Source organism: Melozone crissalis, unplaced genomic scaffold (genome assembly GCF_028551555.1).
Source record: "Melozone crissalis strain CALT ecotype California unplaced genomic scaffold, PUWL_Pcris_2 ptg000016l_1, whole genome shotgun sequence".
NCBI classification, from domain to species: domain Eukaryota; kingdom Metazoa; phylum Chordata; class Aves; order Passeriformes; family Passerellidae; genus Melozone; species Melozone crissalis.
The window spans coordinates 19,838,777-19,853,379 of record NW_026535794.1 but is presented as its reverse complement, the minus strand read 5'-3'; the positions used below and the strand labels follow the sequence as shown (position 1 = coordinate 19,853,379).

General features: G+C 38.3%; 1 protein-coding gene across 1 annotated transcript in view; it reads left to right on the top strand.

Moving 5' to 3' along the window:
* Positions 1-13,688, top strand: part of PLXDC2 (plexin domain containing 2) — a 253,050-nt gene extending 239,362 nt beyond the window's left edge. The window contains exon 14 of the mRNA XM_054273816.1: positions 11,920-13,688. Coding sequence (XP_054129791.1) covers positions 11,920-12,036 — 117 coding nt within the window. The 3' untranslated portion in view covers positions 12,037-13,688. The remainder of the gene's footprint in view (positions 1-11,919) is intronic.
* Positions 13,689-14,603: the final 915 nt, after the last annotated feature.

The window sequence follows — 14,603 nt, the reverse complement described above, 5'->3', positions numbered from 1 at the left end:
TCATACCTGCCTTTTGAAAATGAAGTTCAAAAAATAATCAGGCAAAACTGGTATAAATAGGCCAGTCTTACAAGAAATCATTCTTTATTGCATTTGTGCATTTGCAAAATATTTGAGTAAACTGTTACAGATAACATGATACTCCACGCAGCACAGAAGACAAGCTGCATTATTTATGGGAAATGAATGAAATATGGATCTGATATTACCATTCTAGGAAAAGAGCTCAAGAGGATTGCCATGGACTTAGTCATGAAATACGAACAAGCACATAAATATTTCAGAAAATAATACTGTTTCCTATGAGTCTCTTGATTAATAAGTACATTGCACAGTTAAAACAAGATGTGACAGATGGACAGGCATCACACTCCTGCAGATGTCTAAAAAATTACAAATACACTTTAGTCTGCCATCAAGTCTTCAAGTCAAATCAAGATCCACATCAGTTTATCTATCATTAGTAATTAATATAACTCTAAGGCTGGCCAAAAGATGGAACAGGAACCTGGCAAATTCGTGTTTACTTTTAAAGAAGGTATTTTATGGAGGCATCATATAGACATTAAACATAGCACTCATTTAAAACTCTATATAATTAATAGAAAAAGCTTCTTTTTATGTCTAAGATACTATCACTAATTGGTAGGTAAAATGTCAGTTTCAATCAGATTTTGTTGGGCTTTTTAGGTTAAGGGCTATATAAGAAATTTTTAGTAGATTTGTTTTATAGTCATGAGTGGTTACTGAATAAAGAACAGTGTAATAAACTGATCCTGTATCTGAGGATTTAAGCCTCTTTCTTACTTGTGTTCTCTGCAGATATCACCCAATATTCACTTACCTCCTCTCCCAGGTTCTCACAAAGCTCATCTCAAATCCAACTCATGTTTGTCATGAAGTGAGCTCTCCAGATAAGAATAAATACACCCAGACTTTGACTGTGCTGCTTACTCTTGCACTGATAAAGGCAATCTCCTGTGGCACCTCTGAACACCATTAAATGATATTCTGAGTTCAGGATATTTGGTTTAAATAAACAATACAGAAAAGCCAAGAAAAATACCATTTACTACAAAAGCTATTGTCTTAGAACATAGTGACATTATTCTATTAATTTTTTTACCTTTTAAAAGGTAAAAGTCTGACGAAAATGCTTCTCTAGGGGTTTTTGTTCATGGCTGTTGAGCAGAACACACATGTGCAGCTCCATCAGGAATAGAGATAGCTATTTTGAACAAAGAGTGTGAGAAGTCTTAAATGGCAGTGATATTCAATCTGCCTATGCTAGTGTGCAATTTTAAAATACCATCTAAACAGTTCAATGCATTTTCAAAAATTTTCCACATTTTCTTAAGTGTGTAGAAGATTCAAATCAAAATGCTCTGTTTTCCTGTTTCTTCCAGCCTCTACACTGTTCAATATGTGTTTCATTGTTTAGGTTGGGCACTTCTCTGGTGGCCCAAAGGCAGAATGAATTATCAGCTTTAAAGTCAAGGGAGCTTCAGTCAAAGTTCTAATGAATGCAGGCTCTTCCTAAGAGCTAAGAGTAAATATTGACAAAAGATTAGCTTGCAGAGTGACAGAAGAGATGTTGCAGCCTTGATTTTTGATGTACTTATCATTAACCTTGCAGTATTTCCTCTCCATTGAATTTTACTTAGTTGCCAATGGTTTCCTCTCTTTAATCACTTTACATACTCTTAACTTGAGGAATCCTGCTCTGAGCTGATTTGGACTGATTTTTGTAAAGTAGTATACATGTCAAATAATGCTTTTCATTACTTTCTCAACAAAGTTTATGTCAGAAATCTAGCATATATCACTACACACTAGCTATAGCACAATGAAAAAGTGATTGATTGATTGATTGATTGACTAATTTATGTAGAATACTTGTATTCAGGATGTGAGGTTTGATGGCCAAGGAGCCAATCATGATGTCCTGAATGTCATGGATTGCATACCTGTGATACAATCACAGCATATGTGATCTAGAGGCCCAGTGCTCAATGTAAAGAGGAGTAAAGACATTCCCAGCTCAGCCAGATGGATTTGCTCAGATTTCAATGAGCTGTGGGCTAAATTGAAGCTTTAGTTTTATATGTTAATTCTTCCCTTTTTTCCCCATCGTGTTCTTTCTTTTTCCTGTATTTTTAATCTTTAATTATTTACATGTCTGCTTTAACTTGGGTGTTGACAGCAATTAATGTCCAGGGAACATTTAGCAAATTAAAAAATTAGGTATAAGTCTGATTATTTTTATTCAGTTGTCTTTTGCATGTTTGTACCCAGCTATCAGTGGACAGAAGGTTTGCAGGACACAAGTTTACACTTGCATACTTTGTGGTTTTCTTCCTTCCTTATATTGTGATCCAAAGTCCTTTTGAGGCTTGAAATTTACCTCAGCTGTCATCACAGTGCTCTGTCATTGGGAATCAAAGGCAATATGATCTGGCCACAGCTGAGAAATGAAACCTGGTGGGATGGGTCCTGTGCCTGGAGTGCCCTGTTGGATGGTTCCAGGCTCCTCAGGAGGGACAGGCAGGGCAGGAGAGCTGCAGGGGTGGCACTCTATGGAATAGAAGGGGCAGAATGTGTGGAGCTCACAGCTGCCAATGGCACAGCTGAGAGCCTCTGGGTAAGAATCAAGGGACAAACAAATAATGCAGATGCCATCATGAGAGTCCACTGCAGACCTCCTGGACAGGACAATGATGAATTATTCTTTGAGGAACTAAGAGACTCTTCCAAGTCAACTGCCCTTGTCCTTTTGGGAGACTTCAACTTGCCAGAAATTAACTGGGAACATCACACAGCTGGTACAACCCAGGCCAGAAGATTCTAAAAACCTGAATGACAACTTTATGAACCAGGCTTGGAAAGAGACCCTCCTTGATCTACTCCTTGTCAACAGAGTGGATCTTGTGAGCAAGTGGATATTGGAAGCCATTTTGGCCACAGTGGCCAGGAAGAGATCAAGTTTAAAATCTCTGCTAACAGAAGGAAAAATGCAAAAACCTCAACTCAGGACCTGAGGAGATCAGACCTCAGACTGCTCAGGGAATTAGTGAGTAAGATCCCTTGGGAAAAAGCCTTTGCAGGTGCTGCAGTCCATCAGTGCTGGTCAATTTTTAAACATCACCTCCTAAGGGCACAGGAGCAGGCAATTCCCAAATGTCAGAAGTCAAGCATTCATGGCAGAACGCCATCTTGGTTGACAGGACTCTTCTCTTGAAAATAAGGAGGATAAGGAAGATATATGCCCAGTGGAATCAAGGCCACATGACATGGGAAACACACAGAGCCACTGCTGGCCAGTGTAGGGAGAAAATTCATGTGGCCAAAGCTCAGTAGAGCAGAGCTGTGGGGGACAATAAAAAGAGTTTTTTCAAGTATGTTAATATTAAAAACAACATTGTTCCATTATAGGATGAGGATGGTCTCCTCATAAATAGGGACAGAGACAAGGCAGAGGTGTTTAACACATTCTTTGCCTCTGTCTTCAACAAGGATGATGGACCAAGGGTGCCCTGAGCTGGAGGACCATGACTGCAAGAATGATCAACTCCCAGTCAACCCTGAAATGTGCAGGACCTGCTGCTCTGGCTGGATCCCTGGAAATCTACGGGGCCTGGTGGGATTCATTCAGGAATCCTCAAAGAGCTGGATGATGTCATCACAGGAACCCTCTCACTGATTTTTGAGCAGTCTTCAGAATATGGAGAAGTCCCAGCTGACTGGAAGCTGGTGTAAGCTGTCTGAACTTTCAAGAAAGGCAAGAAGGACCCCATGAGCTAAAGGCCTGTCAGTCTCAATTCCATGCCTGGTAAAGTTATGGAGAAGTTTATTCGGGGAGGTATGGAAAAACACCTTAAAGCCAACACACTCACTGGTCACAGCCAGCACAATTTCATGAAAGCAAAGTCCTGCTTATCGAACCTGATTTCCTTTTGTGACAAGGTAACCCATGGGACTGATCAAGGGGAACCAGTTGATGTAATGAGATTTTTGGATTTCAGAAAAGCTTTCAGTGCTGTCTCTCACAGTGCCCTTCTGCACAAGATGTCCAGCTCACAGCTGGATAAACACATCCTGTGATGGGTGAGCAGCTGGCTCATGGCTCAGGCACAAAGGGTTACAGAGCATGGAGTGGCATCAGACTGGTGACCTGTCACTAGGGGGGTTCCACAGGGCTCCATCCTCGGCCCTGTGCTCTTCAACAGCTTCATCAGTGACTTGGACCAGGACTGGAGGGGACATTAAGCAAGTTCACAGACGATACAAGACTGGCAGGAGCTGTTCACTCCCTCAAAGGCAGAAGGGCCCTGCAGAGACATCAACAAATCAGAGGGCTGGGAAATCACCAACCATTGAAGCTCAACAAGGGAAAGTGCTGGATTTGCACCTAGGATGGGGCAGCCCTGGATGTGCAGACAGACTGGGGAATGAGAGGCTGGAGAGCAGAGCCATGGAAAGGGACCTGGGGGTCCTGGCCCATGGCAAGCTGAACCTGAGCCAGCAGTGCCCTGGCAGCCAGGAGGGCCAACCCTGTCCTGGGGGGCATCAGGGACAGCATGGCCAGCAGGGCAAGGGAGGGATTGTCCTGCTCTGCTCTGCTCTGCTCTGCTCTGCACTGGGGCAGCCTCACCCTGAGTGCTTGGCGCGGTTCTGGGTGCCACAATATAAGAAAAATATTTATTAGAGAGAGTCCAAAGGAGGGCAACAAAGGCGGTGGCTGAGGTCACTTGGTCTGTTCAGCCTGGAGGAGATTGAGGGGAGACCTCATGGCAATCTACAACTTCCTTTTGAGGGGAAGAGGTGGGTCAGGCACTGACCTCTTCTCCGTCATGACCAGTGACAGGACCTGATGGAATGGCCTGAGGTTGTGCCAGGTGAGATTTGGGTTGGAAAAGGTTCTTCCCCCAGAGGGTGGCTGAGCACTGGAACAGCTTGCCAGCACAGTGGTCACAGCCCCAGCCTGACAGCCCAAGGAGCATTTGGCAATACTCACAGGAACAGGGTGGGACTCTTGGGGATGGTGCTGTGCAGCTCTGGGAGTCGAACTCAAGGGCCCTCATGGGTCCCTTCCAACTCAGCAGATTCTGTGATTCTGTGATATAAAGATAAGGAATGAAACACTGGGATGACTCTTCCCAGATGGACACAATGATACATTGCCAAGCATGACTACAGGAGGCTTGACAAGAGATGAATAAAATTTTACTTTGGTGCTTCTCTGGGGAAAAGGATTTTAAGAAGTCTAAAATGACATTTCAAATTAGGCCTTCTTAACCTCAGGCAAAAGAGCCTTTCTCCTGTATTCACCTTATAGTTACAAAACTTGCTAACATATGTGGACTCTGAAGCTCTAAGAATATGAATGAATTCAGAGCTTATGCATTAGTGGCTGTGTATGTATTAATAGTAGTTAATATGTCACACACTGAAGAGCAGTGTGGGTGTATGTGGTTAAAAATTAGCATTCTTTTGAGTTAGGATCCTATTTTGAAGGTCATATCTTTTGCCTTCATGTTCTCAGCCTCCTTGGAGGTATGTCAGAGCTTTATTTTGCTGGTTCAGCTGCTTAGAAACATACATGTACACTTACATCACACACATGCACATACCTATGTCATTTTTTGTTGTTTGTTTTACTTCCTCTTGGGTGTTTAAGATGGATAATTTCACAAATCTGTTTCAATGGCCACACAGAGAGTTGAGCTGGTGCTATCGAGCCAAGGAGTGACCTCCAGGAAAAACACAAGGAGGGAGGAAGAAACAGCTGCAGATCTTCAGCAAACACATAATAGTATGTGATCTGAGCATGGAGAATGCACCTTGACTCCTCTTGATTCAACTTAAATTATGTCCTTGATTTAACTAAAATTATGTATTTGCTAGTAAATTAAATAAGGTTGTGACTGATTTTTAGCATAAAGACCTGCCTGCATGAAAAGATCTGCATTCCTGTCATTTAACTCTGCCTCACTTCACGCTGACAGTATGTAGACTCTTAGCATGAACTGAGGATGATTTCTAAATACTGAGCCCTAGCTGGGGTGGTCTGAGAAAACAGTAATTATTGGTGAGGTTTTTTAAATGGTGGGCTGTATAAGGGATTTTATCTGAAAGCATTCACTGGCACATACATCTAGCAGTAGATTTCCTTCAGATTTTGATCTTCTGCTCATCCCCCTATCTGCTTAGCAGAAGGAAATAATATGAGAAAATAGTTGAAATGTTGAAGTTCTTGGTATTTCAGAGCTCAGGAAATAAATGGACATTCCTGGGTCACCATTTTACTTCTCTGCTTGTAACAGCACGCCACAAATAAAAGCCAGATTTAACATCCAGCCATGTTTTCCATGTACCATTTCTAGGTTTCTGTATTCATGTCACAAATGCAGTGTATGTCTTCGAACAAACAAGAAGTAAATAGGAGACAGATTAGGAAAAAAAAGGGGTTTTTGTAAAAAGAATGAGATCATCAGCTAAGTCAGCTGATGGAGCTCACACAGATTTGCTGTTTTCTTCTGGGATATAGCCCATTGTTTTTTACAGGGGATTATGCTTTTAGTTTGAAATAGGCTTAACATAGTCATCAAGTAGTTTTTGTCCAGATGTTTAGGCTGAATTGCGTTTCATGAAGATGATGATTAAAAGAAGAGAACAGGTATCATTTTTCCCCGCTTCTTTTGAAGTCCTGGCATTTGGAGTATTGTCATTGATCTCACTGTCATTGCCTAGTAAAGTTATTTTTCCAAAGCTTATCCAGCTCAGCAGGAACCAGCAGTTCAGCAAGGGAAACCTAAATCGACCACAAGGGAGAAGCACTAAAGTAAATAATCAACACTGACAATAAAAGTCAAAGGTGTAGAGGAAGGAGGCATTCTGGTTTTTCTCCTTCAGCAGCCAGCTCCTCAGATGAACATAAGACTGCAAAAAAAGTTATAGAAAGATGGTTTAAATCACAAAAAGATACATTAAACAAGTACTTCTATCAAAAGGAAAAATAAATGAAGCCTGTAAATGACTCTACAAAATCTTAAGTCTGAAGCAGTCCTTATTTGAGAACAGTTTCTTCAAAATGTGAATTTAACATGGTGTCAGACAATTGTTCTTTTCTTATTCCTGGGAATATATATCAGAAGTACAGTTTCAGATATTCATAGCTTCATCCACTTCTGACTGATTTGTCAAATAAATTGGGTGCTTCTATAAGACATTAAAGACTCATGCACAAATTTCAGGTAACTTCGAGCACAAAAGTACATGTTATGGTCAAGGTAATTGGTAACAGAAAGATCTTTACTTCTCTCAAGAAACCAAAGCCCTGAATACTGAGGCAGATTAACACTGGACAGGTACTTGGACTAATGAGTCTTAAATAATACCAGATTAACATTTAATCATTTAGTCATTTAGTAAGACCTTCTAGAGTTTTGTTCCCTTTTTCTTAATCTATTTCTGTAAGTCATAACAGTTTTTCTAAGTTTTGAGCATAAATACAGAATTTTGATTAGTCCATATTTGCTTATTTCCATATCGTCAGAATTAAATTGGCCTTCTCGACAAAGTGTGATTAAAGAGTACAGCTTTTAAATAGATTTAAATGTGCCTATACTCCTGAATTAGACAAAGAATTTGACATCAGTGGAAATGTAAGATGCAGCCCTTCAGTAGACACAGTGAACCAGCCCTCTGGAAGTTTGAAAGACTGAAATATAGAAAAAATCAATACATAGAGGAGACAAAGTTGTGCCAGAGCATTCAGTCTAAAAGGTACTCAATAATTTCAGCTTTTGTGTAGTTTAGTGGTAAATCAAGTTTACTAGGGAGCTCTGGAGAGTCAAGACTTGGAAAAATTGACCTTCTCATGTTATGTCAAGTATTTGTACTCAGTATACTCAGTATTTATCCTCAGTAAATTCAGTTTTAGAAAGAGTGTGCATGTCTTGATGAAATCCACAGTTCAAGTTTACTGCTGAATAGGAATGAAGAGCTGATGCATGCAGAAGCACTCCGGGCTTTTATGCTGGTTGAAAGAAACAAAGAAACTTTTGATAGTGTTTTAGAAATCTTTTGGAGCAAAGCGTGTATGGCAGGGTTGAGGAGATGACAGAGGGGCAAATATTTCATTACTGTTTTCCTTCACTGTCTTCTGTACAGAATTATTCTCATCCCATATTTGTGTATTCAGGGAAATATAGACTAAGGATGATAATAGAGGCTAGGATGTAAAAATATCAAATATGTAATACCTGTTGCCAAGTTCTTTCGGTCCATTACTGGTAGAAACTCGTCTTTACACGCATGTATGAAAGGAAATGTAAAAGCTTAAAATTGCTGCAGCTAACAAAATATGCATTATTACAACTGCTTTTGATAAATTAACCTCTCAGAAGAAAAGTGTTAAATTACATAAATTTCAGAGATGATATTAGCACCAAAAACTCCCAGAAGCAGGGCATAAATCTTCAGATACCAGTATTTCAACACAACTTTACACAACTGTCCATCCTCCTGTAACTGATCTTGTAGTATTGGTTACTGTTCAGCAGGAAATAAGATGGTCTACACCTAGCAACCTTAAAAAAATCATCAACTGTAACACTAGAAACCATGTTCAGATCATAACAACAGAGTTTTATTTAGATTGTATTCAATTACTGCACTCAGATATGTATCAAACCCTTTTTTTAAACATCTAAGTGAGATCATATGATTTTCATGGATAAGCAAGGACCTATAAGGCTCAAAAATCCCCGATATTGAAAGATGTCAAAAGAGGAAAGTGATCAAAAAGAAGAATGCGCTTGGAGATCTTTCTATGCAACCGGAGTGAGAAGCTACTTTGGCTTCTACCCTTTAGTTTTAATAGGCAGAATTGTCTCTGGTTTTCCCTCAGAAGTAAGTAAAATGGTATAAATTCTGTCTCTTCTGCAAGATGGATATAAATATACTTATTTTAGTCTTTGTATTGCTGCAGGAAGTCAAATATCCTGCACAGCCACCAGCAATGGTGTAGACAGACATAATGTAGGAAAATGAATGGTAGACCTCACTTTCCATGGATTGTCCAACTGCTGGATTTTTTTCCTTTTATCTTACTGATCTTCAATAGGAACTAACTTTTTTAATGTATCTCATAAATTATTTTCCTGCATCTCAACATATTTCTTCTGCATCCTGGTTGTGTAGGGTCACAAGTGCTTTTCTCTCAACTTCATTGCTTAAAATAGTGAACTCAAGGAAGCGTCAAGAAATTAAAAAAAAATACTAGTCCTGTTTTCCTGCTTTGTAATACCCTGAAAGGAAGAAGGAGTTACAACTCTCCAGCCACAGCTCAGAGGATTTCCTTTAAGTATTCTGATTCCAGATGAAGAAACATATTTTTTCCTGCTAAAATTGGGAATTAGTTAGTTAAGTACCCAGCTTGCTTTCTCCCTGTTTGGTTTGAGTTTGGTGAGGTTTTTTGATGCGTTTTGTTTGGTTGGTTTGTTTGGGGGTAGGGGTTTTTTCTGTTTTTTTAATAGTCTTCACAGAGAAAAAATAATGCTTTAAGTATTTCCTGTGCTGCTTCAGTAAATGAAGGAACTTTGTATCTCCCAATATCTATCAAGTTACTTTTGGTTTTTTTCAGTTAAAGCTGAAATATTTTTACCGCTTTTAAGGGGTTACATAAGGCAATGAGTTGATAGTTTATCAGTGCTCTCTTTTAAAACTGTCAAGATGCACATAGTGAAGCTGAAATTAAACAATCATTATAAAGAGAAAATCTCACCTCAGACGTGACAAGAAACCGCAGAAAACTGTAACTGAAATATTAGATGACCTTCAAGTCTTTTGCTTTATTTCTGGAAAAACAAGTCATGTTTATGTCTGATGGCTTTTATCATTAAAACTGATACACATCTGTTCCGTAACTAATCATCTGGAAAGGCCAATTAAAAAGAGTAGTACGAAATGGTAAATTTAGTATCTATCATCAATGTAGCAATGAAGTACTAACTAATCATAGGTAAACCTTAAAATCAAATTAGGAAGCAAGTTAATATATTAAAATACAGCTCATCCTTACGTGTCACCATTTGATACCATTTCTAGTTATTCTTTCCTGCTAGTTTTTCAGTGGTTTTTCCTTTTCCCTTTTCATTAGAGGCCTCTCCATCAAATTCCTTTCTCATTTGTACCAGTGTAAATCTGAAATAAACCCTTTATATTTAATTGCATTATTCCTGATTTACTTTAGTGAGCCTGAGAACAGAATATGACCCTTTTTCTTTAGCTGTAACCAAACTGTCCTTCTTAATTTTTAAAACACACAGAATCAAGCTTGGGTAGAAAAAACTCTCCAGAGTTTGAATAGATTAAGTTTTCTTCTTAGGAAGAGACATCCATTAAAGAAGACAGTGTTCTGCCTTCCTATTTTGTAGGAAGGTGCTGCACCAAAAAGTCTGGTATTTTAAATTACCTGCCAAACAGAATTTAGCTCTGAATGCCTCAAAAGTAACCTGATCCTGCAACGGGAGGAAAAGGAAGCAGTTGCTTTTATGAGGTATCTTCTTGAAAATGAGGAAGACTTTGTGCTGAACCTGCAGTCAGCTGTGTGGCTTGTTGGGAACAAGATCCAGTGACACCTCAAGATTTCTTTAGTGAGTCCTGCCCAACAGCACCATGAGTCCCAGCAAAACATGGCTGTGTCTGTGTTGTGGCCACTAAAACACTCCTCAGCCGCATGAAGTCTCCTTTGTGATTTAAAGGAAATAAAAATGGGGTATTGTAGGAGCAGAAAATCAAATGCAGTGTTTATATTCAGAATAAAGATCATAAAGTAAAATTATTTTGCTTTTGAGCTGTCAGTGAAAATACAGGCTGTAATTTGTTTTCATTGATTCTCCTCTCATTTTCCTTCAATGTTTCTATATAAATTTCTGTATTTCTAGCCCTCCTTCCAAGCAGATTGTAATTCTTGTCAGTAAAAAGAAATAAATCAGTATATTTGGCAGATAAAATTTTCAATAGGGAAAAATCTTTTTAGGAAATATTTTTCTTCTCACTGACTCTATGAAGGAGTTTCCCTATTTTCCTGAAAGCTATTCCCTTTGACATAATCTCAGAGTGGTCACCCAAAATCTGAGCCTTACCTGACATTAATTCATGTGAAAATACAGATTGTTTAAAGCACTTTTCTTCCCTAGAGATATCATAATATTACAGGAGTTTTTTTATCTACCCTAGAAAACAACTGTTTCTTTTCTCTGCTTATTAGCTGTTTTTAAAACAGGCACCCAAGATCCTAGTGGAAACTGGTTAGGACTTCTTAAGGCTCTTGTACCCAAAGTTCTTCAGAGTTTAAATAAAAGTGTTGCTTCTATTTGAACCATCAAAGTAAACTACTCAAGTAGAAATTATGGCACTTGAAATAGGAAGTCATTATTTTGTGAGTCCTGCTTAAGCGTGCCAGAACTTTATCCTAAATAATTTTTAAATTAAAGTTCCTGTCAACTCTGCCACATATTTTCCCATGGCATAGAGTATATTGGAAAATTCCTCTCCAGAACTAGGAAGGAAGGGCATTGAACAGATCCTCTAGAGGTTAGTGGAGCAACAGTTCTTTATGTGACAAATCCAATAATCAACCATTTTAGATAGGAGCCATTTCATCCTCTTCATTGCTAAGAGTAGTGGTAATTGTTTATGTGTTTGAGAACAGTCATCCCCCATAAATTTAGAAAGAGGTATTAATTCCTCTGACTTTTGCTGCTGCTGAACTGTGCCTTTCTATTCCTGTAACAACTACAGGGAGTGTGGTTTAGTATGAGAGGTCAAAATTGCAGGATATTGTTAGATCTTTTTATTAACAATTTATTGTAGTACCCCTCATAAAAATTTCTTTTTTTATTGCTGTTGCAGCGACGTCCAAGCAGATGGCCGGCAATGAAATTCAGAAGAGGATCTGGACATCCTGCCTATGCTGAGGTGGAACCAGTGGGAGAAAAAGAAGGGTTCATCGTATCAGAGCAGTGCTAAAATTTCTGGGACAGAACACCAGTACTGGCCTACAGGTGTAAGACATTTATTTTGCCTCTCTTTAAAGAAAAGGAGCTCTAAGCTGCTGTAGCCTGATAGAAAGAAGATTCTGGATAAACTTTATCCAAGAAGAACAACTATCTATGATACCAGATTACTACTGCACAGTAGTTTTTGTTAGTGGACTGAGACACAATGGTTCATGCAGAACACTTGTCAGTGGACACCTACAGTATCAGAACCATGGCACAAGTGCCATGTTATTTGCTTTAGGTGTGGGGATGCACAGTAATCAGAAATATAATAAAGCTTTGGTGCGCAAGGGTGTTGCCCTTTGGTTCAAGTCTTCTTCTCTGTTATCTCCAAGACTGAGGAAAAAATCTGTACCATTTCAGTGCAAAGGGCATTGATCACAGTGTGATTGAGAAAAGTATCTTAAGACAGGTAAAGAAGAAGAAAAGGATTTTTCCAACATTTATATAAGCAGATGTGAAATACAATTTTCAATTCTAAATTGACCTGCCAACCTGAGTGAGTCACAATGTAAATGCTTTCCAGGAATAATACCATGTTTCTTGTACATTGCTGATTACTAGGCTGCTAAACAACTCATGATACGCAGATTGGTAAGAACTGAAGACAGCAGAGAATTTTCATGATGGTGGAATTATTTCATGGGAGTTCACAATGATGTTTGGCTGATTTTCAATTTCAGCGTTCCCTAAAAAGTGAATTATCAGGTTTGTATTAAGGTGTATTTTTCATTTCTCAGCAGTAGGTTGAAGTAAAAGCAACAGATCCTTTTAGCTGCCAGAGAGCTTATGGACCATTTCTTAGGCAATGGGGTAAGAAAAATAAGATTTAAAATAAATGGGTTTCTATTCTTTGCCATTTCATTGTGAGTCCTTACTGAGAAGCACCATAGACTTCAATGCACCCCTTCCAGAGATTCAGATACAAGTGTTATTGAACCCTGCTGATTCATACAGTGGTTTTGTTTAATGCACATAGTAGTTGCATAAATATATATATAAATATATTTTTTTTTATAGCTAACACAAGGCGGGTTCTTGTGACTGTTAAGACTGCATTTTTGTCATCCAGACAAAGGAAATTAATTGCATTACTGCGTATTTCCACTGAGTTGTAAAATAATCCTTAATATTAGAATATTTTTATGTTGTGTAGGGAAGGTGGTTCATGTAGTTGCAGTCCATAAACTTTCTGCCTATTGGAACCATTCTTTCTGTAAAATTGACCCTTTCCCTCCCTGCACAGGGAAAGCCAAGACTATAAATTCACACCGTCAAAAACAGTTACTCCTTTCAGGGAAGGGGTGAATATACATAGAGACCCAGAGCTTCCCTGAGGAGTGGAAACCTAAATGCTTTGATGATCTGGGCCTGAGGTATTGAAATATAAAATTCAGGTACTGCATGTATATTTCATAGCAGTCATTTACTATCAATTTTTTACATACTGTACAAGGCACTTGAATGATTTTTAAGTGAGGTAGACAACATTTGTGGTTTTGGATTTTAAGCCGTTTAAAAAAGTTGTAGATACCACCTTAATAGTACAGTTACTTACATTTCTTGATGCTTGTATGGCCTAAATTTGATTACTTAATGCTGTTAAAAAAAAAGAGCAAACATGATTTTTGTTATTTTGTTCAGTAAATACTACAATACTGTATTTTCTGTATTCTTTTGTTTTGGGTAACACATTTTTATTTTCATCTGGTTTGAATCATCTAGCATGAGATTGAAACTGTTCAAAAACTAACTGATATTAATCTGAAGGTACTAACAAACACATCGTTTCAAAGCCTGGTTAAAAACCTGTGGCAAGTAGTCATTTCCATTTTTGTGGGTCTGCTGAGCCCTTTTTCTAATAGGCTGGGTTTAAATTGCAGGCTTTTAATTCTGATAGCAATAACCAAATGTATGCACATATATATGGTGACACTCATTTTTATTAAATAAAAAGGTATTAGTGCACATCATGTAGGAACGCATTTGGTGTGCAATAATTATCATCAGTTTTTCTGGGAATCTTGGAAGTCATCAGCTGGGGTTCTTTCCAAAAGAAGCAATTATAGAGCTTCTGGAATCCTGTTTGAAATAATTTTTATTTCAGAGAACATCTTTGCAAATTATACTAAGAATTTGCAAAAATCTACATAGTACTGCAATAAGTTCAAAGGATATTTCATATAAGTAAAGAAGATTTATATTATTATGGGTTTACAGGTCTGCTCTTCATCTGATTCACTCCTATTTTTACCCAGGTATGTAATACATAACATGCAATGGAGCTGACAGAGTATTTGTGATATGCTTAGACAAATATATCAACAATTTTAAACTCTCATGTTTTGATTACTTTTTGTTTAAGGCCCCTTCACAGCTGAAGGATGTTTGTTAGTATTTGCAGACTAACTTACATGTTATACTGCTTCATAAAATGACAGCAATCATTTTTTTCATTTTTTTCCCCCTCATGTACTTAGTGGGAGATTTCAGTGGTCTGCAGGGAGGATCATAGAGTACTTCTTCAGGTTTTTG